Below are 27,763 nucleotides of genomic sequence, written 5' to 3'. Positions count from 1 at the left end.
GTATAAATCTAAAATAAAAAAAAAATATCTATTAAACTGAATAATACTTCACAAACAACAATTTGGCTGAAGTTATTTTTAGCAATATTTTATTTTATCATAGCATCTCACACACACCTTGTATAAAATATAGGAGTATTTTATTTATATATTAAATATTACAATTAACAATTGGAGTAAATAGCTGGATATTTTTTGGATAATTTCTTTGTTACAAGCTTACATTTTTTATCACAAGCATACAATACTTTATAATTTAGTATAGCTATCCTTCTTTGGAGATGCAGATCAATACTAGAAAAAGAAACATGTTTTAATCACTATAGCTATAATGATTGTAAATATTAGTTTGAAATACAAAAGCCCTATAGCTACTGGCCAGATAAAGCAACAGATTTTGAAAAGTCCCAAATTGATGCCAGTTACCTATTGGTCAGGGTACTTGAGCTTCCCCTGATTTAACTTATCTGTAGATCCATTCCACAATTTAATGTAACAAATTTTAACTTTAACTGATAATAAACATATAGCTTCTTCCTTGCCTTTTAAACAGTATTTTTAAACTTACTGTGTTAGATAAAATTTACAAAAGCATTTTACAATCACTTTAAAAAACACTTAAATTATAATTTATGAAATTATCAAATGTTAAATATTTTAAGAATGTGAAAGTAGCATGTCATAAATTTCTACAAAAGTTACACAGCAACAAATTTTAAGTTTATAATCATTCTTAAAATATCTTGTAAAGGCCAATACCATTCTTTTAAATCTCTTAAATGTTCATAGAAAGAGAAAATATATTCAGTAAAAATACTTAAAAATTGTGCTATACGCCTATTCAAAAAAATCTAGTAAGTAAAATAGCCTAAAGATTAAAAAATAAATGTAACCAAATATATTTGTACAAATTACTTGATGTGAACTCTGGCAAAGCAGAAGCCTTGTATGTTGGATTTCCTCTTCTTGCATGTAGAGGTTTAAAAAATACATGTAGACCTAACATTAAATGTGTTTGGACAGCAAAAGAAATTTTCATTTATACATGTATACATAGATAGAATGCCTATTTAAATATTTTTAATCACTACGAGTTTAAGCTTATATGACATGAAAAACAGTTGATTTAGTTAGCAATTTGGAGGCATTTATCTAAAAAACAGAATCAAACATTTTAAAGTGGTTTTATAATATATTCTATAATAAAGGTGGTTGTGTTATGCTTAGTATAATATACTAGCCCTAAAATATTGTTGATGGTAAGTTTCATTTGTACACATTTTTTTTCTCCAAAAAACAAATGTTTTACAAAAACAATTCACAGTATTTAATGTATAATTTATAATAACTGAAGTAATAAATAATAACATGGGCATTATCATGATAGGATATTTTACACAAAAAATACCAGTTAAGTTTGAAATGCTGTTGTATGAACATAATAAATCAATAATTGTCCTCTGGACAAGAAACATCACATTGTTACAAGTAAAGAATGGCATTTTAGGTCGTAGAGCACTGAGACTAGAGAAGAAAAGCTGGCTTTAATGAAAAAAGAAATAAGTATATTCTGGAAATACTTTGTTTACTTTTGAGTCGCAACTTTAGTAAATATGCTACTACACAGTGGCTATAGATATTGTTGCTCTTAAATACTTATAAAAACTTGGTTGTTTTGTTATATATTTGCAGTGATCATATTTTTTCTATTGATGCATTTTTACTTCTTTTTTGTTTACTTTAATGAGTGCTAATTTCTACATGTACTCAAGGAATGTAAACATTGAACAACTGGAAACATTGTAGCCAAATAATTAAGCATCAAGATTACTTCATTAAGAAGGTAAAATATCTTCTAATGTTTCCAAAAAGAACACACACAAATACAGTTTATTGTCATTTTAAAATGTAAAACAAATCTTTATGTTATTTATACATGTAACAAAGAAATAAGAAAATTTATTATAATTAATATTTACTGATAAATGTCTGGTCACTGTTTGATTTAATCACTGAGATGTTACTGTGTTCAAGTGCAGTTACTAGATCATCAAAAAGATTATGAAGTTGGTTTCATGTAACTCTTTTTCACAAGAAGATGGACATATATTTTGATAAAATAAATTTGATTTTAATGGAAATTATTTTTATACAATATTCTATTAATAAAAAAAAACAATTATGTTATTGCATATGTGTTTGTATTTAAATGTGTATATGTGTATTCCCCCCACCCCATAATTTTCTGGCTGATGGTTTAAACAATATATTACAAACACTAGGAGAGATGTTAACCATTGAATGAATATGAACAGAAGTTCAGTATGAACCAGTAGGAATGCATAAGAGTAATGAAAAATAGTCATGCTACATACAAGATTACAAAGAAGGTTGATTACACTACATTCTGTGTATATACATTTTTAATAAATATTTCATTAAATATATGACTATAATAATTTTTTAAATACTTTAATCCTCATTAAAAAAAATTGTTGTTATAGAATTCTTTAAAATATTTATATCATAAAAATCACAGTACTTTGTTAAAGTACTATCTATATTATATTTCTGAAGAAAATAAGAATGAAATAATTTTTTTGTGTGCCTACTGCTCAGGAAACAATTGTTAAAAGTAGTGACCAGATATATAACAGGATGGATTACATGAATTACATCAGGAGTTTAAAATTATGTGAAATGTTAATGCAGTTGAAAAAGAAATGAACTATTACATTCAAATAATTCAACCAGACGTGTAGAAAATAAACTATTAAACCCTTTACAGTTGATGTGGTAAACAAAATTTCAAGAGACTTGTGCTAACACAGCTGTTAGGAAGGTGGAGCTCAAATGATGAAAAATGTGGCTCTTTCCAGTAATAAGCATTGGTTATGATTACTTAAATGAACAAATTCAAGACCTCTAACAGCAATTAATGTTTTAATAATTACCATTTTTGGTTACAAACCAAACCTCAATAGCCTTGTGATCATTCTATGCTAGACTTTTTCCACAAGCAATTAATTAAAAAGAAAACAATTACACATACTAATTATAAATCCAATTGGAACATTCACCCTCCCTTGAAAATTTCACATAACTATTTTGCAGTCACCAGTTTACTAATCAATATCTTGATTTCAATTTATAGAGCAAATAAATTTTCTCAACAGCTTTTACCATCCTGATAAAATGCTGTCATCTTGTAACCTTGTTTGCATGTTTTGTCTTAAACACAAAAACTACAGACATGTTTACAGACTGGATTTTAGATCTTTTCCTTACTTTTCTTTAAAAACAGTCTAAAACTAGTGATTTTTCCAACATTTTAAAGACTTTTTTATACTGTAAGAATCCTAAAATATTGCTCCAAGTATCATGGTGAACATTTAAAACTTTTCCAAGTCATTCTTCCAGTGGCTACAAACAATTGCTGATTAGATTTGAAAAAGTGCTCTAAATAAAACAGTTCCATACCACAAAACATTGAAGTTGTTTCCAGGGCAACTTAGAAAACAGAATTAGGAATAATGTCACTATTAATGAAGTTCAATACTAACTTTAATCTTGCATAATGCTGAATAGTGATGAATTTAAATACATTTTTAAAATTTCTGGGCAATTTAAAATATTTTTGGAGATAAAAACATAAAAAATGAACTCTTGTGTTAACAAATGCTGTGAAGAGTTGGTTAAAACTGACAAAATAATATTTGATAGTTTTTATGTACAGGCTGAATTTCAGCTAGCTTTGGAATATGTAGCAAAATCCAATCTACCTTCAACTTTTTTCAGTTCTTAAATGACATAAGAAACTACTTGCTGCAGGATACAGCTCAACAGAATATTGGCACGACCTAATCAAATAGCTCACAAATCTTCATCCCCAATGCCCTCAAATGCATCATTTTCTGTGATCGTCTCTTCAGGTTTATGTCCACTCTTTCCCTGAAAAAAAAATATTTTATATTCCATTTTATTAAATATACTTATGAATACATTTTAAAAAGGAAATTTTCAAAACTGAATATTGAGAAAATAAGTAATAGGCATAGAAACAGAAATATTACTAAATCTGTGGTAATAAAATAGCTGCACATGTATAATGGAATAATTAACATATTATGATTATGAAGTAGTTACCATTTTTTTCATTGAATCCACAGCTTTTGTAATAGCACTTTGGTCTTCAGGCTAAGAAGAAAAAATGTGAAATCATTTAGTTGACAAGCTGCATGTTTCATCTAGATTATTAATGTTCTACTAAATTTTAAAAACAGAAATATCAACAATTCTGACATTTATTATTTGGTTTGGAGGTGTTAAAAGTAATTTTCCTCCTAAAAATTCAGTAATAGCATTCAGTAGAGCTAGGAATGTAGGTTTATCTGCTGTGTGATCACAGTGATTGTTCAACCAACTCCAAAAGTATTTGGAATTATTCCAGATTCTCACAATATTACATATGTCAACAATTAATAAAAGATTATATTTAATTAACACATGCAAATTCTTATTGGAAAAATTACAACAAATTATTCACTTTTAACTTGTGTTTATTGTTAAACAATGTAAAAATTAATTTATAAACCTCCTTAAATTTTTAAATAGATGAAATATATTGGTACCAGCCTTTGTGCTTATTATTATTTTTATCTACATAGCTAACAATTCAGTATATTTTTCATTCTAAAAACTAAAATGAATCATATTTCCATCTAAACAAAAGGTTATAAAATTATCAAACCCTTAAACATAAGAGATACATTTTTATCCAGTGTTTCTCAATCTATATCACTAACATACATTCATTAATGTTGTCTATTTTTAAATGGCGAATGCTTTTTTGTGAGAATAGTTTCATTTACAAAAAAATATAGATGACATGCATTTTCATTTAATACAAGCTGAATCACCTTAACTAACCCCTTAAAGAGCCACTGAACTAACCAGGTCTGCATAAGCAGTTGAGTAATGAAGTGCAACATTACAAAATAATATAATGTGTTAGTATTCATTCCATTTTTAAAAAGCAGACAAATAAAGCATGTGAGCCGAGACAGACAGTAGTGATGAGCTCAAATAATTTGTGCCACTTTCTTATAAACTTTGTAATTCATTTTTTAATCTCTATTTATTTATGAAATGCATGCCATAAAAAATGCTTGGATGTCTTTTTTTTTTGTTTCAAACTATACGCAAAAAAAAAAAAATTTCAACAAAACAAAAATCAAATTACTCCTATGTTTGCTAGCTGGCCTGTGTTGAAGATATTTTTTGCCTGTATTGTTAGTGACCTGGCAGAAAATAGTCTCCATACAATAATATATTGCCAGGACAGCAAAGATAGAATAATCAAAAATTGTTCTAAACCCTGCCAAAAATGTTCAAGTGGAAGCTAGACATTACCATCATGTCATGTCTTTTGCTGTGTAGTTCTTTAGATGGCTTCTAATAAACACAATGTGTGGGACAAAGTTAATATACCATGATTGGGAAAAAAAAAACAACAACAGAGGAAACTTACATAAACCAAAATAAAAATATTTCAAAATTAAAACAATAACTTATTACTTAGGGGTTATCCATTAATGACATTATGCTTTCTAGAATAATTGTTACCATCCCCCTCCCCTAATGTCACCCCTCCCTTCAACCCTAAAGAGCACATCGCACTTCACTCTTCCCCCAATGTGAAATGTTTTTTGGAACCAAAATTTCTCACTAAAATAGCAACTGCGATAGGTCAAGATTTGATAAATTTATAAATTTTTCATTACTATTTACAAAAATGTTTTAAAATATGTGAAATAACTGGTGAAGTAACTTTTTAAGATAGAAAATTGTGACTGTAACTAAAAAAACAAATTTGTGAACTAGTACGGCCTGGCCAATGTTGTGTTCTCTATTCTACTTTCAGCCTTGGATAATTTCTTAGCATCTCCTTAGGCACAGAAATCTCACTCAATACTTTATTAATATAAGGTCTGCATTTAGACTCAAGATCAGATTATCAGGATTAGCATTATAGCTTGCAACCTGTCAGTCAAATTCAAGTTTTAAATAATTTGATCTCAATTAAAGCCATCTTGTTTAGAAAATATGATTTTAATTAAACTTATAACTAATACATTTCTGCAGAAAGGTACACCCATATCAACATGCCTGTAAGACTAGGACTTCTGCTCGGCTTGTCAAAACTATTTATTCTATAATTTCTGATTTGCACACACAAAAAGACTAATTTAAAACCCACACCAATTATTATAATTAAAAATGAAACTAATTGAGACTATTACTCTTTCAAATAAACATTCTTGTCAGCACTGCAGTAAAAGATAAAATCCTTTGTTTAGTATTTATAAAGGATAAGTGTTTCAGGGGAAATCATCACACTGGGCATGAGGGAACAGAAATGTATGCATACAGGGTCCTAAGTGTTAATGGGATTAGGTTTAAAATGCTATAACTCTCACAATTATATATATATATATATATATATATATATATATATATATATATATATATGTATGTATATATATATATATATATATATATATATATATATATATATATATATATATATATATATATATATATGTATATTCATGAATTTACAGGGATAACATATTTTACAATTTATTTACATATTTTTAAAGTTTAAAAGAAATGAAAACAGCTTACATCCACTCCATATGAAAGTTCTCTTGATATGGGTTTGAAAGGACCTCCATTCTTATTCAATTTAAGCCGATCTTGTGGCTGTTGAGATAAAACGAAAAAGATTATCAGACAAATGATATTACATTTATACATAAAATTAAGACTTTCAGATTTTTACCTTCTTGAATTTTTTCCCTTGCTTTTTCATGATGAGTTCATCAACCATATTCTGCAAGCACATACTCATCAACATGGCCTGAAAGTGTAAAAAATCTGGCAAGTGTAAAAATTCTGGCAAATAAAAAAACTATTATATGTACATTCTGTAAAACACTATAGCTAGCACTGTGATATGTGTTAATCTAGGCTAAGCCATAACCAATCATAAACAAAGTAAAAAACTTATTAAAAATCAAGGATGATTGTAAAAAAAGATTAAAATGTTTTCTGGCAAATTTAGACACAGTTGGCTTTCCAAAAATAAATATTGTTGCTGCAGTGAGTTTTATGCAAATTTTCCTATAAACAGACCAATGATTCCAACCTGATCACTGATGATAGAAATCCACTGTAGTGAGTCTCTAGACATCAGGTATTCAAATGACAATTCTAGCTGGGACTTGGATGCTTGTGATTCATCGCTACTGTTAGGATACTAAAAAAAAATTGTAATAGCATTACAAGTTTTTAAGTTTTGTCAACAAAGCTAACATAACAGGCTATTAAGTCTCAACATTTTATAATCATCACGATAGTTATTGGCTAACTTAGTAGGTCAGAAACATAAGATGTTTTACAAAATTTCCTTACAATTGTTGTAATTCTCCAACATCTCATCCTGGTAATTTTAAAACTGCCTTCTTTAACTTGACCCTGGAAAAGTACACAAGTTCGTTTGATTTATTATATATATATATATATATATATATATATATATATATATATATATATATATATATATATATATATATATACATATATATATATATATATATATATATATACAGAAATCATGTTCAGAATTTTAAATATATAGATCCACATGCATGAAATGTGAAAATATAAACATTACAAATTCACTAAATTGTATTTTTACAAGCTTTTATTTAACTTGCTTCTTCTGTCGTCAGTCTGTTGACAGTCTGTCTATCTGTCGTCATAGATCAAAACGCTCAAACAAAATTTCAGGCACTTCTAACCGACAGATGCATTTCAAAGTTGGCACGTGGGTCAAGACATTAAATTTGACTTAATTGGATGACTAATACATTTTTTATGAATTAATTAAAATTTTCTTGAATTAGTAGGCATCCATCAAACTATTCTGCACTATTATATGCACGTAATCATGATCATTAGGTGTGCAATAGTTTTTAGTCATGCAATCCTATTGTAAATAAAAACTTTAAAGTACCAAAACTACTACTATTTAAATAACTTTTAAGAAAAGCGTGGGTATCTTTCTAAATATTACTAAACGTATCCAATAGATAATAAAGTGACCCACGCTTTTCTTTATAGTTATTTAAATAGTAGTGTATTATTACAAATAAAAAAAAATCATTTATTTTCTACTTTTTAGTGCATTATTATATAAAAGTTTGTTGTTTAAATATTTTATATAAATGTTTTATAAGGTTTTTAATAATGTAAAGAAATAAAGTAAAACATTTTTTACATCAACTTGAACTCTGAAGTTGAGTTCTTTCTGTCCTGCAGAAACAATGACTCTGGTATTTGGCTGTGGGTAGTCTGTCAGACAAGGTTTAAACTGTATGTAACCATAGTATTTCAATGTGCGAGCCATACGGAGAAACTAGATCAAAAAAGAAAATTATCAGTTTAAAAATAACAAATGCAATTATTTTTACAACAGTTATCCAAACATATCAACTTGAATACTGTAATTGTTACAAATTATTGACCAATATAAGTTGTTTGTAAAATGTATTGAAAACTTATTTACATTTTAACAAAAAAAACAAAAACAAAATAAACTTACTTCTCTTTTTGAACCTTTTTTCCTTAAGTTAGCCAGATGATTGAGCTGTTCTTTAGTGGCAAGTATCCACTGTCTCTCAATATCACTATTTGCTTGCACATATAACAGGTTCATTGTGATCTTGTTTTCCAATAAATCATCATCATATGATGTATCCCAATAACTGAAACAATTTCAATAAATCATCATCATATGATGTATCCCAATAACTGAAACAATTTCAATAAATCATCATCATATGATGTATCCCAATAACTGAAACAATTTCAATAAATCATCATCATATGATGTATCCCAATAACTGAAACAATTTCAATAAATCATCATCATATGATGTATCCCATTAACTGAAACAATTTAATTTGATTTAAAAATGATTATTTTAAATGTAAATTAAAGTAAAACTATTTTACAATGTTTCTTAATGATTCTGAAGATAATTTTACCCTTTTCTTAAAACTATTCTGTGTACTGCATTCTTATTTGCTGCTTTTAGAGACAAGTAAGGTGATTCAAATTCCTGAAGTCTGCGAACAACTATTGAGTAAAAAATAGAAGAAATGGTCATATCTACATTCAAAACTTTTACAAAATAATACATTTTTTCATCCATATATTTTAAGTTTGTTTCACCTCTTTACCAAGCTGCCCATGAATTTGTTATCTATGTTCTGATTTTAAGGTCCATTACAAACATTTAAAATCATGCTTAAAAATAGCCCTTGTTATTATGTATTGGTGTGCTACATTCATTTTTTAGTCAACATAATAAAAAATGTGTCATAAGAAATCTTTGCAGCAATATTATGTTAATTTGCTGAAATTGGGATCAAGTGCCTGAAATACTCTTCTAGATAATTTTCCCTACCCTAAAATAAACTACCAAGTTAAGTAATTCTTACTAGAGTTATCTCCATCCTCTTCCTTCTTGACCAAGAAAAGACTGAAGTAATGAACATAGTCATCTGGTATTTCTATCTGTTGAGCTACAGCCTAGAGAAATAATAATTGTCACAGTATAACTAATTTTTAGATTTTTTTTTTACAATACAAAACTTTTTGATTTCTTTCTCAATTATTTTTTAATTCACTTCTGTTTGATGCAGGTGACATTATTATCCAGGCTAATGAATATATTTTTGCTACAGTAGTTTCTTCTACAATGTGAGATAGGAAAACAAAATAATTCTGTTGATCTATAGCCAGTCGGGACGGAGTGGTCTAGCGGTAGAGAGCCAGACTGCTAACCCGTAAGTCTCGAGTTTGAATCCAGGTTCAAGTCAGTAGATGGTCCCTGAGTCCACCCAACTCTGATGGGTACCTAACTCACGTTAGGAAAAGTAAAGGCGGCCGGGCATAGTGCTGACCACACTATCTCTTCATATGCCGAGGTCACAGAAACAAGTGAACTCTACATCACTTGCCCCGTAGACCGTCAGGTATGAAAGGGAACTTTACTTACTATCTACAGCCAGCAGAGGTGTAGACCGTCAGGTATGAAAGGGAACTTTACTTACTATCTACAGCCAGCAGAGGTGATAGGACACATTTTTGTATAACACATTTTAGTACAAGTGATGTTTGCTTTGTGGCCTAGAATTGGTGTTTAGCTTGAGGCTTTGTGCAGATATTTTCTAGTGGATTCTACCAGTATTTATGTACAAATATAATCAGTGATAACCTGTGAAGAGTTAGTAAGGGTTTACCTCCATCACATCCTCAGTTTGATCTGTTGACATGAGGCTGATTGTAATTTTGTGACCATTCATTAAGAATGCATCCAGTGTTACACGCTCAGCTTCCTCAACTTGGGATTCCTTAAATATTAAGACAAAATTAAAATTGTTAAATCTATTTTAAAAATAATTCAACTAATCACAATTTTAAATAATTATATGTACATTTATTACATGTTTAGCCAATATTAGCTCATTTTTGTAGCCCATGTATTACCTGCTGTGCAGTCAAAAGAAAGGAGTTAAACAAAACACTGTTTCCTATTTGAGGATCTTGACTCACTGTAGACAAATAAAACATACAATTCTTTCAAAAAATATAAAGCACTCTTAAAAACATCACATTAATTTACAGAGCAGCTAAATAAACCAAGAATAGTCAATTATCTCACCTAACTGAATGTATCTTTCCAACATAACTCTTCGCTGCTCTATTTCAGCTGGAGATAATGCAAGCAGCTTCTTTTTAGGGAATTCAGGCAACACCAATGATCCAAATTCTTTCCGTAGCTGTAGAGAAATATGAAATAGCTATAAAACTGCTGGCATTATTTAGGAAAATAATTTGGCACAATATGAACTTCAATTAAAAAAAAACTTAAAACCTAAATCATTTAAATGTTTATGTATATACAGGGCTGCTTGTCTTTAGAGTAACAATAAAGGCTTGACCCCCATCTAGATTTGTATAACTAGCAGAAACATATTTTGTGACATTACTAGCTACTCTTGAACTTAACTGAAGTTGTACTCCTATGAAAAAAACCCAGCTATCAATGTATTTATCAAGAAAAATACTGTAATGTAAGTCTCTTAAAAAAAATCCATTATCATTCATTTCGAGCCTTGAGGTACATAGTGCAAATAAAGTTCACCTGTTTCTACTACTTTGGCTGGGTTGATAAATGAACATCTTATGGACTCAAGTCCAAGATCTGAACTCAAGACCTCCCAACCAGTGTCCCACATTATAATTTGTTAATGACATGGTTTTGGTGAATAGATCTAGAACTTTAAGGAAAGCAGATGATGATGAAAAAAGCACTTACTTCATCATGAAACTGTCTAAGCTGTTTGTATCTGGCTTTGCAGTGAAAAACACCATTGATATATATATTGTAAATCTGTAAATGTTATATTTTGAAATTATAAAACCTTGTAACTATAGATAGTTAATGGGTATAATAATCACAGCTTGAGTGATAGAATGAACATTAAATTTAACTAATCTAATCTAATAACATTTTTAATACATAATAATTTAACATTCTTTATAAGAAGTGTCTTTTCCCAGTCCACTGGGAATAGCCGTATTAGGGAAATTCACAATCATGACTGTTTATCATAAATTTAATGTTAACAACACCTATTTATGTTTGAGAATGTGTAGTTATAAGGACATGTGCATGGCTGACATGCTGGATGTTGCAGGTTTGAACCCAACTACTGCTGTCATACAATTGACTGTTATTGCATTGTCAAAATCTTATATTTAGCCGTTTTTCATAAAGAGCTACTTTTGTTATTTTTTTTTGTTTGCAGAAAAAATATTTTTGCCAAGAGAAAAAACTTGGGAAACTTGTGATGGAAAAATATGAACAATAATTTATTAAAACAAACATGCTATTTCACCTAATATTTATTCGATGTGAATTTTAAAATGGTAATTGACAGTTGAATAGCAATCTGAATTACTAACTAAATTACTAAAGTGATGCATATTTAATATTATTAATTTAAAAATTATTATTAAGCCCCGATTGATTTGTATTGATTTTTTTTAGTTAGAGTGTATAATTGATCATCTATATAGCAGATATTAACCTAAAGACTAAACTAAACTTCAACCATAATAAATTTTTTTATCAAAATATAACACAATAAAAATATCACTGCTCGCTTAATCTATACCTCAATCCCCAGTCACAATAAATGTTTTTGTTAATGTAAATTGTTATTTTCAGTCGTATTTAGCATGAAATGACAGCCTACTGGGTATAGCCTTAAGGGCTATTTGCAGTCGGCTGGGAATAACCCCAATACGGCTATTTCCAACAGGCTGGGAATAGTCTTGGCCTTCTTTATATTAGCATCATACAATAATTTAAAGTTCACTCTCACTGTGGATAGAATTTAGAACTAGATAATAATAATGATATTGTTAATATAATAAAGCTGTCAATATACAGAGTACACTTTTGAACCTGACAGTGCATGGGGCACGGGAAGGTGAAGTAGAGTTCATCTGTTTCAGTGACCTCTGCATATGGATGAATAGTGTGGTCAGGATAGTTGTTATTATAGTTTATGCTATACCTTCCGACCACACTATCCTCTATAGAATATAGTATAGTATAGAGAGTATAGGCCTACTTTTTAAATTAAATTTACTCTACTAGTATAGTGATAGGCCTGGCTACCCACTGGCTGGTAGTTAAATTATTAAATTAAGCAACTGATACTGAAAATAACTCGGTCATGGTATTTAACACTGAAACAACAGGCACCAGAGAGAGGCAGATCTAAATTAAAATTATTAATCAACATTGTACAGTAAAACTTTGATACAGATAATCTACTTTTTTTTTTATTTTCTGAAGTGTTTCTGTTCTGGCACTCACCACTCCACTGGTCTGCTACAACTACAAAATTTGTAGTACAAATGCTACACTAGTACTAGTACACTACACTTGCTACACCACTCCACCAGCTCAAGTACTCAATGTTTCGTTTTTACTTTAACTCACATATCAGTCAAATCACAAACACGCTACTTTCACTCTACTCACAGACTACTTAGTCTGAGTCTACTCGTTGTGAGTAAACAGTCTGTGTCTGTCAAGTTTGTCAACTCAACCAGGCAACTACTGCTGGGATTTTTAAAACAATTTTAATTTTTCAATATTGAATTGCTGCGATAGTTTTAATTTGATCTCGTTTTGTTAAAACACTTACAGTGAAGGAATTTGAACCCTCTTTAACTTCTTCTGTGTCAGGAATTGAAAAATGCATTTTCTGTAGGGAAAAATTAATTACTGCTTTCTCAAAAATGCCATTGAATCATTGGGGTAAAGTAGTCACTTAAGAACACTCCCCTTCAGCCATTTTTACGTCACGTGATTAAACTTAAATATAGTAACAGTAAATAATGCGCACGTCTGCTTGCTTGCGGCGCGTTATGATTTAAATGCCTACCGCCAAATAAGAAATTTTGAAATTATTTCTTATATTTAAAACATATTAATCTGCAAACAATACGACTATTTTAGAAATTTGAGCTTATATAAAATGTATTATTTAACTCAGGAAGATTCATTCCCAGAAACGAGTCTACGAAAATTCTGTAACCCTTCTACGATAACTTTAAAGATTGCTAGAGTTAGGCGCTGAACTAAAAAGCGCTCCTGGCCTTTTACACACAGAATTTTAGATCTAGATCTAGATCTAGTTCTAGATCTAGAGTCTAGCTTAGATGGACTTAAAATTTTGTGGTTAACCCTAGATATCTAATCTTCCAGCCATTATAGTCATGTAATAGCAGTCAGTTGAGATCAAGGGGAAGGGGCACTTAAAACTTTCGACAAGGGCGCGCTTAACATTTCAGGGGCGTAGCAGACACTAGTAGAAGTATATATCTTTTCAATATAAATAATTCATAAATCAAGAAACTCTTGTTCAGACCCAGTGGCGTAGCGAGGTCGGGTGTCACCCGGTGCGGCACTTAATGGTGTCAACCCCCCAGAGGCATAGAGACCCTTCCCAGGGACAAACTTTCAAATTTTCGAGTTGCACGCCCCCCCCCCCCCCTCAAACTTTCGATTTGCACCCCCCCCCCTCGAGTTTTTCTCTATATATTTTGCTATTTTTTGCCTTGGTGTCACCCCCCTAAATGGTGTCACCCGGTGCGGTCCGCACCCCCGCCCCCCCCCCTCGCTACGCCCCTGTTCAGACCTCATATATTTATATATAACAATAAGGCCTAAATTTATGGGGGAGGGGGACGGACACGACGACGAGTTGTAAATACAAAAGTAAAGTTACCATTTACCAAGTTACCATTATCCGGCTTGTGAAGTGGAGTTCGTCTGTTTGCGTGACCTTGGAATATGAAGGGTTAGTGCAGCCGCGTTCATTTTTTCCCTACTGTATTACACTAGGAGGCTGTTGGGTTATCAGTCGTGCACTCCATACCGACCATACCTCGGCCACGCCGTTCCTTACCAGTTATCAAGATGGTTAGCGAAATTTACAAACGATTAGGCCTGCGATTAATGGTTTAATGCCAAGCTAAATTTTCCATTCCCCAGATTAAATGTGCACACTGAGAATGGGACGATACGCCTCTGTTTGGACGATCAAACTGTTCAATTCTACACAACTTACGTTGAAAGGAAAGCATTTTAATCGAACAAGTAGTAATGGTCGAGTCGGACAAAGCCGACGTATTTTTATCGACCAGACAACAACTTTCTTGACAACTTACATGAATGATAGATAAATAGTTGAACTATGACGGACACATCTTCGGGTCTTCCACAGTTGACGCACACTTCCAGTGGGGGGGGTTGGGGGGGTGGGGTGGGGAGGCGTCGTAAATGTGTGACGATGTGTGATGAACTGTGATTCTTTCATGCATCTTTTCGGGAGTTTATATATATATATATATATATATATATATATATATATATATATATATATATATATATATATATATATATATATATATATATATATATATATATATATATAGGCTTACTTTATCCAGTGTCCCCAACCCCGCCCCTATGAATGTTTCTAGTCCACTAGTGGAGAAGAATGTTTGAAAGAAACCCTGTCCCAAAATAAGAATGATTGAAACAAAATTAGAAACGAAATGACGTAGGCATAACAATTTATTAGAGAAACAGAAGAAGCCATATCAGATTGGCCTAATTAGACGTTTCAACACCCGGAATTGACCCAGGTGCTTCCCATAGACTGTATGTGAATGAAATTAACAAAACCAAAACAAACGTGATTTTTTGGTAAATATTGGGGCCGAAAAGATTAGGACAGTAACGCAACATCGATGTGTGTATTTTCTAAAAACGGAGCATGATTTCTTCGAAACCTGGCACCTGGGTCGAGATTCAATGACAATGTTATGTGACATTATTTTGACTTAAGTAGCTGTTAAATTAATTGTTAAATTATTCTTTGAAGCCTATTTATCGAAATACTGGTGGATGATTATAAATAAATAAATAAATAAATAAATAAATATATATATATATATATATATATATATATATATATATATATATATATATATATATATATATATATATATATATATATATATATATATATATATATATATATATATGTTACGGCCAAAGCCCGAAGTGCGGCCAAAACGCGGATTGGCCGGCCAATCCGCGCATTGGCCGGCTCTCTTGGCCAAAGCCCGAAGAACTTAGCACTAAGATCGTATTTCGTACATTGGCCGGCCAATGCGCGCACTGGCCGGGACGTACTGGCCAAAGTCCGAAACGCTTAAACTTGACAGCATATTTTGTACATTGGCCGGCCAATGCGCGCACTGGCCGGGATGTCCTGGCCAATGTTCTATCTAGACTAAGTTGTGATCGCATTTTCATTATTCTGGGTGCGTTTTCATTGAGAGTAACGTATTGTTTAGCTCTTGTTTGTATAGCATTCTATATGCAAGGCGACATGGATCAAAAGGGCCGTCAGACCATGAGACAGACATAGCAGATGGCTGTCAAAAGAAAAAAATGTAAATCCATGTTAGTTTCCATATATGGGCTCTCGATAAAATAGTTACTGAGGAAGATCTTGAGAACATTGAACAAGAAATGGAGGTTGCCATAGATGCAACGACATCCTCAGCTAACACATCTGCTGCCGTGGCGGAGCGCCCAGACCAGTTGCGTGACAATAATGTGGCCGACAGATTCTATATAGTTTGTGAAAAACATTGTAGTGCAGCTCATTCTTTTGGATCCTGTGGCAACGATGTCCATGCTATTTGTGGAATACCCATGTACGGAGGGAACATTACCTGCAGATTGTGTCACAACAAACAAGACATCATGGAACACAGATCAACAGCTCATACTGGCTTGCAAACTCAAGGTGCTAAGATGCTTAAAACATCAAATACAAAATTTAAAGATGGTGAAGTGGGTGACAATGTACGCATCCGTTTTCCAGATGTTGACAGAGGTCACGGTGATCCCCGAAGCGTGATTGCAGTTGTCATGAGCGTCGAGGGCGGTTTCTACAAATTAGGAACGGAACATGGTGTTCTAAAACAACTGTATGCTAGAAGTGAGTTTTCAATTCTTCACGAAAAACTGCTCTTATTGTCGTCAGTTGGCACTGAGGAAAAATCACTACGAACCATCGCATCTTCACAATCATTGACCGGGGGCCAAGGCTATACTCGCTGCAATCGCACAACTAAGTGCACAACAAATAGCTGCAAGTGTAAAAAAAAAACAAGATACTATGTAATTCTAAATGCCATAAAAATTCAACTTGTTGTAACAAATGATAATATTGATTGATTGAGACTATAGTACAATAAAAAATTTGAATGTTTCTGTCATTTACTTAAATTAATAATCAATAAAGACTTAATTTCATGATCCTTACGGCATAAAAAAAAATCTGCTCATGATCTTCTAATTCGGACTTTGGCCGGTCGTCTCTAGCCAGATGATCTTCTAATTAAGACATTGGCCGGTCCACCATGGCCAGTCCGCGGACTGGCCGGCCAAAGGCCGAAATCAAGCAAAGTTTCGGACTTTGACCGACCTATGGGAGGCGATATTGGCCAATGCGCGGATTGGCCGGCCAATCCTAGCATGGCCGACTTCGGGCTTTGACCGTAACATATATATATATATATATATATATATATATGTGTTACGGTCAAAGCCCGAAGTCGGCCAATGCTAGGATTGGCCGGCCAATCCGCGCATTGGCCAATATCGCCTCCCATAGGTCGGTCAAAGTCCGAAACTTTGCTTCATTTCGGCCTTTGGCCGGCCAATCCGCAGACTGGCCATTGTGGACCGGCCAAAGTCTGAAATAGCTCTTGATTTCGGCCTTTGGCCGGCCAGTCACGGCCAGTCCGCGGACTGGCCATGGTGGACCGGCCAAAGTCTTAATTAGAAGATCATGAGCAGATTTTGGTTTTTTTTTATGCCGGTAGGATCATGAAATTAAGTCTTTATTGATTATTAATTAAAGTAAATGACAGAAACATTCAAATTTTTTATTGTACTATAGTCTCAATCAATCAATATTATCATTTGTTACAACAAGTTGAACTTTTATGGCATTTAGAATTACATAGCAGCTTGTTATTTTTACACTTGCAGCGATTTGTTGTACACTTGGTTGTGCAATTGCAGCGAGTGTAGCCTTGGCCCCCAGTCAATGATTGTGAAGATGCGATGAAGATGCGATGGTTCGTAGTGATTTTTCCTCAGTGCCAACTGACGACAATAAGAGCAGTTTTTCGTGAAGAATTGAAAACTCACTTCTAGCATGCAGTTGTTTTAGAACACCATGTTCCGTTCCTAATTTGTAGAAACCGCCCTCGACGCTCATGACAACTGCAATCACGCTTCGGGGATCACCGTGACCTCTGTCAACATCTGGAACACGGATGCCTACATTGTCACCCACTTCACCATCTTTAAATTTTGTATTTGATGTTTTAAGCATCTTAGCACCTTGATTTTGCAAGCCAGTATGAGCTGCTGACCTGTGTTCCATGATGTCTTGTTTGTTGTGACACAATCTGCAGGTAATGTTCCCTCCGTACCCTTCGTCTGCTTCATTGGGTATTCCACAAATAACATGCACATCGTTGCCACAGGATCCACAAGAATGAGCTGCACTACAATAATTTTCACAAACTATACAGAATCTATTGGCCACATTATTGTCACGCAACTGGTCTGGACGTTCCGCCACGGCAGCAGATGTGTTAGCTGAGGATGTCGTTGCATTTATGGCAACCTCCATTTCTTGTTCAATGTTCTCAAGATCTTCCTCAGTAACTATTTTATTGAGAGCCTCTCTTGGTAGATTTGAAGTGCTAAGTCCCACTTTTGCTTTGCATCCAAACAAGGCTTCGTATGGTGATTGTTGGATTCCTTGATAAAAAGAACGATTTTTCATAAATTAAATGAATTTGAGACTCTCAGCCCAATGAGCTGATTCATTTGTTTGCATCCATGTCATCATCCTGTTTTAAACATCTAGGAACGCGGAAAAGTCTTTTGAACGTTCCGTCTTGTTGCACGTGGTCGTGACGCCGACTGTCTTTGATTTTGTTCTTTGATGATTGTCTCACCTCGTCATCATGGAGGAGGCTGTCACATACAGTTGTAGCCCATATATGGAAACTAACATGGATTTACATTTTTTTTTTCTTTTGACAGCCATCTGCTATGTCTGTCTCATGGTCTGACGGCCCTTTTGATCCATGTCGCCTTGCATATAGAATGCTATACAAACAAGAGCTAAACAATACATTACTCACAATGAAACCGCACCCAGAATAATTAAAACGCGATCACAACTTAGTCTAGATACAACATTGGCCAGGACATCCCGGCCAGTGCGCGCATTGGCCGGCCAATGTACAAAATACGGTGTCAAGTTTAAGTACTTCGGACTTTGGCCAGTACGTCCCGGCCAGTGCGCGCATTGGCCGGCCAATGTACGAAATACGATCTTAGTTGTAAGTTCTTCGGGCTTTGGCCAAGAGAGCCGGCCAATCCGCGCATTGGCCGGCCAATCCGGGGTTTGGCCGCACTTCGGGCTTTGACCGTAACATATATATATATATATATATATATATATATATATATATATATATATATATATATATATATATATATATGTTATAGCCTATATACAGAAAATAATTTATTTTCTCAATTTTAGTGCATAAGTATATAAAAGCTTGTTATTATAACGTTTTTAATGCATTTCTTTTGTCTTTGGGATAATGAATTACAAAGAGTACGTTGATAAACAGTAGTTTCTAGAACTATTCATTGGTTTTTTTTTTGTTGTTGTTTGAGTGAAACGCATTGTGCACATTTTCAATGGTACTTAGCTTAATTTTTGTTTAAAGTAGTCTCCCTTAACGAAGAGGAAGTCAACATATCCGTAACAGAACTAAAGAAATTGAGGGATTTGTAATTTGTATCCAAAAGCCTCAACTGTTTAGCTTTACTTTCTTAATTCTTTTTATGTTTTTATTATCTGGAAGAAAAAAATCGAAGCAACAACAATGGCATTCAATTTTATGATGAATGACTATTGCCTTGAGCCAACTTCAACTGGGTTTTCATATCATCTCCCTGGTCATCCTCATCCGAATATTCCCCCAATTTTGCCAACTACAAATAATTCTATGCACACTCATCCTGGTTCAACTCACACTCATATGAATCATGGACATAATCACACTCATTCAGATAATTTAAATAACATTCCACAAATGGCTCCACCAGGATTAGGATCAATGGGACAAGGAGTAGGAGGTACATGAGTGTTAACATTTTTTAATTAATTAAAAATAATAAGATCTAGATCTAGCTAGTTGGGCTTAATTACAGGTGTAATTAATTAATTGTCTAGTTTGGCTAATAACCTACTAATGTTATTATTATCCATTGATATAGCATCAGAAATTATCCGGAAATGCTCATGCATATTTGTAAACATTGGTCACTGTATAAACTACTGTAAATCAATTTTTTTTTACAGTTGAAATATAAAGTCATGTAGGGCCTAGTAATTAATGGTTTTAAATTTAATTGACAAAGATAAAAGAACCAGACTGCTCCATCTAAGCAGTAAAGCGTCGGGCTGCTACCTCGAAAGTCTTGTTCAAATCCAGGTCCAAGGCAGTAGAATGTCCCTGATGGGTGCCTAACTCATGTTAGGGAAAGTGAAGGCAGCAGGGCAAAAGGCTGACCACACCTTCCATTCATATGTGTTTTTTTAAAGATAAAAGAAACAGAAATTAAAACAAAGTACAGAAAGTGAGCAACAATTATTAAACATTGGTTACTAAAAAAAAGGAATAAAACAATGAATTATTCATTGAATAGCATAAGAAAAAATCAACTGGCAACAATGATTAGCAAAAACGCAAAGAATTATTTTGGCATTAAAAATGAATAGCAAAATATTATTAGCAATAATGAATTTCCTTAAAACAATAGGTTACCACTGCCATGATGAACAGTGGTAGAATAGAAAGTGCACTAGAGTGCAGGATTGTTAATCCAGGGTTTGGATCCTTAGGGCACGTGATACAAAATGGGGAATTTGCACTCACCCTTTTTCTTTGCCATTAGTTTAAAAGAAAATTTTTGTAGTGCTTTGTTAAAAAAGTTACATCTATGTTTCTTAGATTTTTGCCAGCAATGCTAAGAGAAAAAAAAATGTAATGACTGTCATTCCAGTTGCTAAGGATAATTTTCATTAATCTTTAAGCTACTATAGCCAGCTGGTAACTTTTGCCTCCAATGTGCTTGCCTAAAGCTTTTTTAAACGTATTATAGAAAGAGAGAATTTCAAATCACTGCTTTGATTTTTAAAAAAACCTATTGTTTTTGCAATAGTGTTATTACATCTCACTGCTTTACAGTATTAGTATGAGTAACTTATTGCAGTTAAGAAAAAAAATAAAACAAGTAGTCTTGTTTTTTTTTTAAATATTGGGAAACTAGGTTATATAATATTGAATAAATGGTAATTGCTTATTTTTTGCTGAATTTGCTTAAGTTAAAGTAAATGTTGTCTACATTTGTCAAATTAAAGTTTACTAATTTTCAACAACTAATTTCTGTTTTAGGTTTTTCATATCACCAGGAGCCAATGATCCGCCAAGACCCAGAACCAGCAATGCCTGCAGGAACAGCTAAGAAAAAATCTAAGAAAGAAAGAAAGCGGAGACAGTCAGGTACTAGTTTATCAAGGGCAGAATTAAAGCGAAGGAGAAATGCAGGAGAGGAATATGTGACTAGAAAAGGCAAAGTTGTTGGCAAAAAAGAATATGAACCAATAGATTGTAAGTGTAGGTTAAACTGTACAGTTAATGTGACTCATAATATGAGAAAATTGATATTTGATCAGTTTCATGCACTGGCTGACTGGAACAATCAAACACAGTTTATTGTTTCATCAGTGACTGTTCTTGATATCAAAGAAAGAAAAAGAAGAATCAAACAGGAAATACAATCTCCAAAAACCAAAAGATCATCATCCAGACTTTTTCACCTAACAAATAAAAAAATTCGTGTGTGTAAACCTGTATTTCTTTCTGCATTAGGAATCACAAACAAAAGATTAGATTATGCTCTTAGGTATAAAGCCCTTCCTTTGACAGCCTTGGCCACACCTGACTTCAGAGGTAAAAAAGGTCCTCTGAATAAAACACCAGCTGAAGTAGAAGACAGAATACGGGCCCATATCAAATCTTTTCCAAAGTCACCCAGTGCTCAGGGAAAACTAAATAAAGGCATTCAAACTTTACCACCTGACCTAACCATTTCAAAGATGTATTCCCTTTATCAAGAGCAGTGCCAAAGTGAAGGTATCGCAGCAGCATCAATGTGGGTTTATGCCAAAATCTTTCATTCAGAATCTAAAGTACACTTGGCAGTTCCAAAAAAAGAGCCATGCAAAACTTGTGAAAAGACTAAAATAATTTTATATAGTGGTAATGAGCCAGAAAAAATAATTCAAATGTTGATGAAAGAATATCAAGACAGACCATCACAGAACATAAACACATTCATTGATTTCTCACATGCAGATTACACAGCATATTCTCAAAAAAAGAACTAAGTGCCAAGGACTAAGGTAGAATAAATAGGTAATAAAATGGTTGTGTGGCTTCCTCACTGTTCTTGTCTCAAATGTGACTTAAATCATCTGTCACTCCATTATAACAAGAAGTTTTTCTGTGTTGAAATCTGCCTTACTTTAAAGCACACAGGAGTCTTCTTCCATATCAGACAATAGTTAATTAATAGGTCTTTAATATTTTTATATTTTGCTAATGTAATGAATTTTTATGATTTTTCAAAAATGGAATTATTCATTTTTTTCTCAAGCATAATGTTTAAATATATTTTTTATTTACAGTAAAGAACAAATAAAGACATAATATTAAAATTAGACCTAGCAGTTATTATTTTATCAAACTTAGTTAATGTATTAAATACTGGTATCAGTTATTTTGCAGATGTTTTTTATGCCTATCTAGGTCAATAAACATGACTTTAAAAGCAAAATGGTTCATTATAAACATTTAAAACTTATTATTTAAATACAGTTTCTGAAAATTGTTAAAGTTATCTTGTGTAATTATTTAAATAAATAAACCTCTCACCTAAAAGAACGTCATAACGTAGATCAGGATAAAAGATCACCAACCTGTTAATGTCTTTTGTTCCATATGATTTTAAATAACTTTTTTTTCTTTACCTTCCTTAGGTATTCATTTGTATTTTTGTACAATCAATTGATCAATGAGTTGATTTGACTCTTACACAATTTTACTTTAATTCCCCAGCATTTGCATAACGTATGGAAATTGAATATCCCATAATTTTAGCATTTATATTTTGAAGGACAATATTTTTTTACACTTGTGATAATTTAATTTTTACTTTTTTAAAACCCACAAGTCTTGTTACCAACATGCTTATTAAATCTTTTGAGCATACATTTTATACATTTACTAGCCTACATTTTCTACAGTTTAGCTGAATGGTGTGCTCATTTTAATTTTATTGTAAGATTCATGATAATTCATCATCATTTCTCTTACGTTAGAAGCAGGTTTATCTCCCCTCCTCTAGACTACGTAATGTCCAGTTAAACTGTAGACTCTAAATTTATTCAACAAGTATTACACATCCAAGATTGTTGGTACATCAGCCAGACATTCCAGTTTATTTCATTACAGCAGTATAGCTGGATAGTTATATTTCTACATTGGCACATTAAAATACACACCCACATCTTAAAGCTCAATGCAGCCCAATCATTAATCAAGTTAAGAAATAAAGTTTGATTAAAAAGTTTTCTCTATGTTTAAACATCGCCATTTTGTTAACTCACTGTTATTATTTGAATTAAAACCATTATAGAGGCTCAACTCTCTCTGTTGGGTTATGATCACTGGGTTGGTTAGCAAACTAGCGCTCTTCTGCTGTTTTGTTAACCATATTTTGGACCTAATTTTCATGTAGTAAAATATATTTCCAATCACCCAGTGATTGTTGTTAAAATTATAATATATCAATAGTAAATGATGCTGGGGGAAGTTTTGTTAATAGCAACATATTTAACGACAGGTACAAGACACCAGCTATTTCCTATGACACATTATTTGTCCTACTAAATTAATCATTTCTTATTTATGTTTACATAAATTGACATTGATTTCTAGTTTTATTTAGGCTACAGTTTACATTAGTAAACTTCTATTATAAGTCACACAGTCATCAAATAATGTTCATTTCCCTTGCCCCTAATTATAATCATGTCATCATTTTGTGTGTAGTCCTTATGGAGTATATTCAATGACATAATACAGTTCTGTGAGATAAAAATATATTAGCATTCTTGTGGGGATGTACATTTGTAATTTATTCAATCATGTGACTGAGATGTATGCATTTGTTATTAAATATTTAATTGCATTGAAATATCATTCTTGTTCAGTTGTTGTCTTGACATAGTAAAGTGAATGAACAAGTATTTATATAATCTAATATAGTATATGTTAAATCAACCATGCTGTTATAAAAAAGTAATTCGTAACAAGTCTACATTTAATTTTCCTCTGATGCTCTAAATTTTTTTTATAAAAGTAAAACAAATTTCATTAAATAAATCAATCCAGAAATGTACAGTGATGAATTCAGTATTTGGCTTCCAGCTCATTCGATCGATCGTTATCAGTCTGGTGTACGTCTTAGGATGTAGAGGGAGCGGTTTGTCCAGCTGACTGTCTTGTTTGAAAACTGTTGTCTTCTTACACTACAATTCACGCCTCTACTGCAGCACACGTTTTTAATATTTTACTGTTCACAAATCGTAACGAAAGGAAGAGAAACAACTCTTGACAAGATACGAACGGTAACTCGGGAGACTGCCGGAAAACAAGGTGTCCTGTTGTTGACTGTGTAAAACAAGGAAGATTGATGGTGACTCCACAACAATAGTCGAGTATCTTGAAGAAAAACGATTCCAACAGTAATTTCTCCGTCTGACAACCTAGAAAATGTTTTCTTAGCGTGGGCTGAGATCTTTATTTTAATAAAACAGGCAGCTTGATCGACCGCAGGATGTTTTCAATGGGGTGTTTCGATAACTGATACCAATCGTGTCTAATACTTTTATTTATTGTGATAAACACACATTATTGAAAAATTAAAAATTTGCTGACGCTACTGTTACAAATGTTGTAAGTTTAGACGTCTGATCTAAACACACATACATAAAACACGAACACACTTGACGCACCCATATATATATATATATATATATATATATATATATGTATACATATATAAACACACATGTATTTTATAAACCACCCCTCTCGCATGGACTCCCCAAATATGACGTTAGCAGAAAGACATCGTGTCGCTTTTAATTTTTAAAATGTAAATGCCATAAAACCGCTAAATTTTTTTATAAAATGTAATTCAAATAGATAATATTACTTTAACCATTCCTATAATCCCCCCCTTCCTCGGAGTAAACTGCCTGAAAGAAACTCTGATAGCATCCCAAATCTGAAATTAGCCACGCACCTTTCCAACCCCCAGCAATGAACTAAGAATGCCCCCCCCCCCCCCCGACACTCAATTGTACCTCACAAAACCGTGTAATCAAACAACACGGGCCGGCCTTAACTCGTTAATTGTGATGATTGTGTTGGACTTAGAGTTAGGGCTGGGGTAAGTTAGTTACGTATCGTGAAGGGTGATGTAGGCGTTAATTGTGATACCTGTGTTTGGCTTAGAGTTAGGATAAGTTAGAGATGTGTATCATGAAGGGTGATGTGGATAACCAACTCGAATGTGTATCTAAATCTCGGGTGCCCCCAGATAGTAACGTTGATTGTACATTGACATTCCACGAGTGTCTTTAGTCTTTGCCGTCTCAAAATAGCCAGAGGGAGATCACGTGCTATATGCGTTGATTACCTGACGATGTGAGCCATTATGGAATGTAGGCCCTTCGAGTACTAAGTCTATCTACTGTATTATAGAGAGGTAAGTCATCCACTGTCAGGGGAGGTAAGTTAGCTACTTTCAGGGGAGGCGAGTAAGCATCACTTCTTTCTTTACCGGAATCGCTATCTTATATAGCGAAGTGAGAGGGGGAGAGGGGGGGGGTTAAGTTTAGGTAATAAACAATTTAAGAAAAGAAGTAGTAATATGCTAACATATTTCTTCAGGGTCAAAGAAAAAATCCGAACATTGATATAGATCAGTCTGCTCCCATGACTTCAGTAGGTCCCCACTCTTAGTCCAAGTACAACAAAGAGCAAGTGAAAAAAGTCTACCACAAGCTCATTTATTTTTTTATTCGACTCAAGACGTCTCAAATCCACTATACCACGGTGCCTCGTTACCCCCCCCCCCCCCCCCCGCCTTACACACTACACTTGACTGGGTGACTGGAAGGATCTTGACTGCAGAATTGTTCCAGTCCTTCGACAGGCCAGCGGTCAGCACGAGACGACAAATAACCATAGTGATGTTGAAGCTTTACTAACGAGGTTAAGAATGGGCTTGTTCTATACTACACATTTTGTTTCGCCAGATTTGAGATGAGCAACATCATTGTTTCTTTCAGCACAACTGCCCCCACCCGGACGATTTAGATACAAATTATTTAGAATAGATACTCTTTAACCAGTCCCCCCCCCCCGTTGGAAGTTTCTAGTCCGCAACCCCCCCCCCCCCCGAAGTGAAATATCGGCGGAGGGTGGGGGAACTAGAAACCCTGACCATCATTCATCCATAAAAGGATGCCAAGTGATATATATATATATATATATATATATATATATATATATATATATATATATATATATATATATATATATATATATATATATATATATTATACTGCTGATGGTGCTAAGAGCTAGTAACTACTGATGGTGCTAAGCAGAGGCTTAGCGTGGGAGGGGCGGGGGGGGGGGGTGCGGACCGCACCGGTTGACATCATTTAGGGGGGGGGGGGTGACACCATGGCAAAAAAATTGCAAAATGTACAGAAGAAAAATGCTTTTTGCCAGTTCCATTAATGATCAATTAAAGTTAAATAGTCTTGTAAGTACAAATCGACAATTATTACAAGATGGTGTGGGTGACATCAAGATGTAAACGTGCTAACAATAGAGCAAACAATGCTGCATCCAGCTATATTATTAACAGACTATAGATAAACATCGTTACTATTTAGTCTGATTAAAGCCTAATCACTTATATGTACGCGCGTATGAGGCATATGTTAAAATTATAGGCCTATGTAGGCCGACACACACAGTGCTAGTAACCTGATGTATGTATGTGTAAAGGGTGCTAAGTGCTAGTGACAAGGCGGTGGCGGTGGTGAGGACAGTGACGTAGCTAGGGGAGGTCTCTAAGCCCTATATAGGCCTAGTCATAGGGTGGTGATACCCTGGGGACAGCCAGAGTTTCTTCCAGGCATCTTTTCGGGGGGGGGGGGGGGGTGAAAAAACCTACCACCCCCTGAACGACATGGAATTTATATAGAAAATATTTACTTTTACCAGTGTGTCCCCCCCCCCTTGGAAAATGTATTCATTTATTTAAAAGCTGAAAGAAACTAATTACATTTTAGCCTAATGGTACTTCGAATGGCAATGCTATACATGTATCGTTCTGTGAAGTCATACAGGCTATAGGCCTACGTGTCTATGTTCTAACTTTAAATACATAACCAGTTCTAGATAGTTGTAACGTAGCTTAAAATCAATTCAATAAGGGCATCACTTTTGTCCCCAACTCTTTCTGGCGCCCCTGTTTCGCGCCCCCTGCCACCCTTTCTGCGGTTTTTCTCTCCTTTACCGACAACATTACTGGATGGGTAATGGCGGAGATAAAACATTGTGTGAACAATTAAGTTTCATTGATGGAATCTACACAAAAGCAACACTGAATTAATATTCTTTTTAATGTTTATCACCAACCAGACAGATATTGTTGATTCTAATCTCTACAAGAACTCGTTTAAGAGAAAAATCTAATATGTGTAG

General features: G+C 33.3%; 2 protein-coding genes across 3 annotated transcripts; one reads left to right on the top strand and one right to left on the bottom strand.

The window, feature by feature from the left end:
* Positions 1-67: 67 nt before the first annotated feature.
* On the bottom strand, positions 68-13,520 carry LOC131942270 (sorting nexin-17). 2 transcript variants are annotated; one of them, XM_059302037.1, is made up of 16 exons: positions 13,360-13,520; positions 11,454-11,528; positions 10,797-10,914; positions 10,622-10,686; positions 10,375-10,485; positions 9,571-9,661; positions 9,115-9,205; positions 8,669-8,831; positions 8,345-8,482; positions 7,477-7,539; positions 7,211-7,321; positions 6,845-6,922; positions 6,688-6,765; positions 5,413-5,454; positions 4,147-4,197; positions 68-3,951 (listed from the first exon to the last, which is right to left on the bottom strand). In XM_059302037.1, the coding sequence occupies exons 1-16, from the start codon at positions 13,414-13,416 to the stop codon at positions 3,874-3,876; spliced, it is 1,410 nt and encodes a 469-aa protein (XP_059158020.1). In that variant the 5' UTR covers positions 13,417-13,520; the 3' UTR covers positions 68-3,873. The 2 variants fall into 2 exon arrangements, with proteins under 2 accessions (XP_059158020.1, XP_059158021.1); XM_059302038.1 differs by lacking the exon at positions 5,413-5,454.
* A 6,059-nt stretch (positions 13,521-19,579) lies between these two features.
* Positions 19,580-24,143, top strand: LOC131942290 (uncharacterized). Its single transcript, XM_059302077.1, has 2 exons — positions 19,580-19,979; positions 21,302-24,143. The coding sequence occupies exons 1-2, from the start codon at positions 19,727-19,729 to the stop codon at positions 22,294-22,296; spliced, it is 1,248 nt and encodes a 415-aa protein (XP_059158060.1). The 5' UTR covers positions 19,580-19,726; the 3' UTR covers positions 22,297-24,143.
* Positions 24,144-27,763: the final 3,620 nt, after the last annotated feature.

The sequence above is a fragment of the Physella acuta genome, unplaced genomic scaffold (assembly GCF_028476545.2).
Source record: "Physella acuta isolate Inbredline_101_S28 unplaced genomic scaffold, ASM2847654v3 ptg000398l, whole genome shotgun sequence".
NCBI lineage: Eukaryota > Metazoa > Mollusca > Gastropoda > Physidae > Physella > Physella acuta.
Note: the sequence above shows the minus strand (reverse complement) of the source record. Positions and strands in the feature narration are given on the sequence as shown.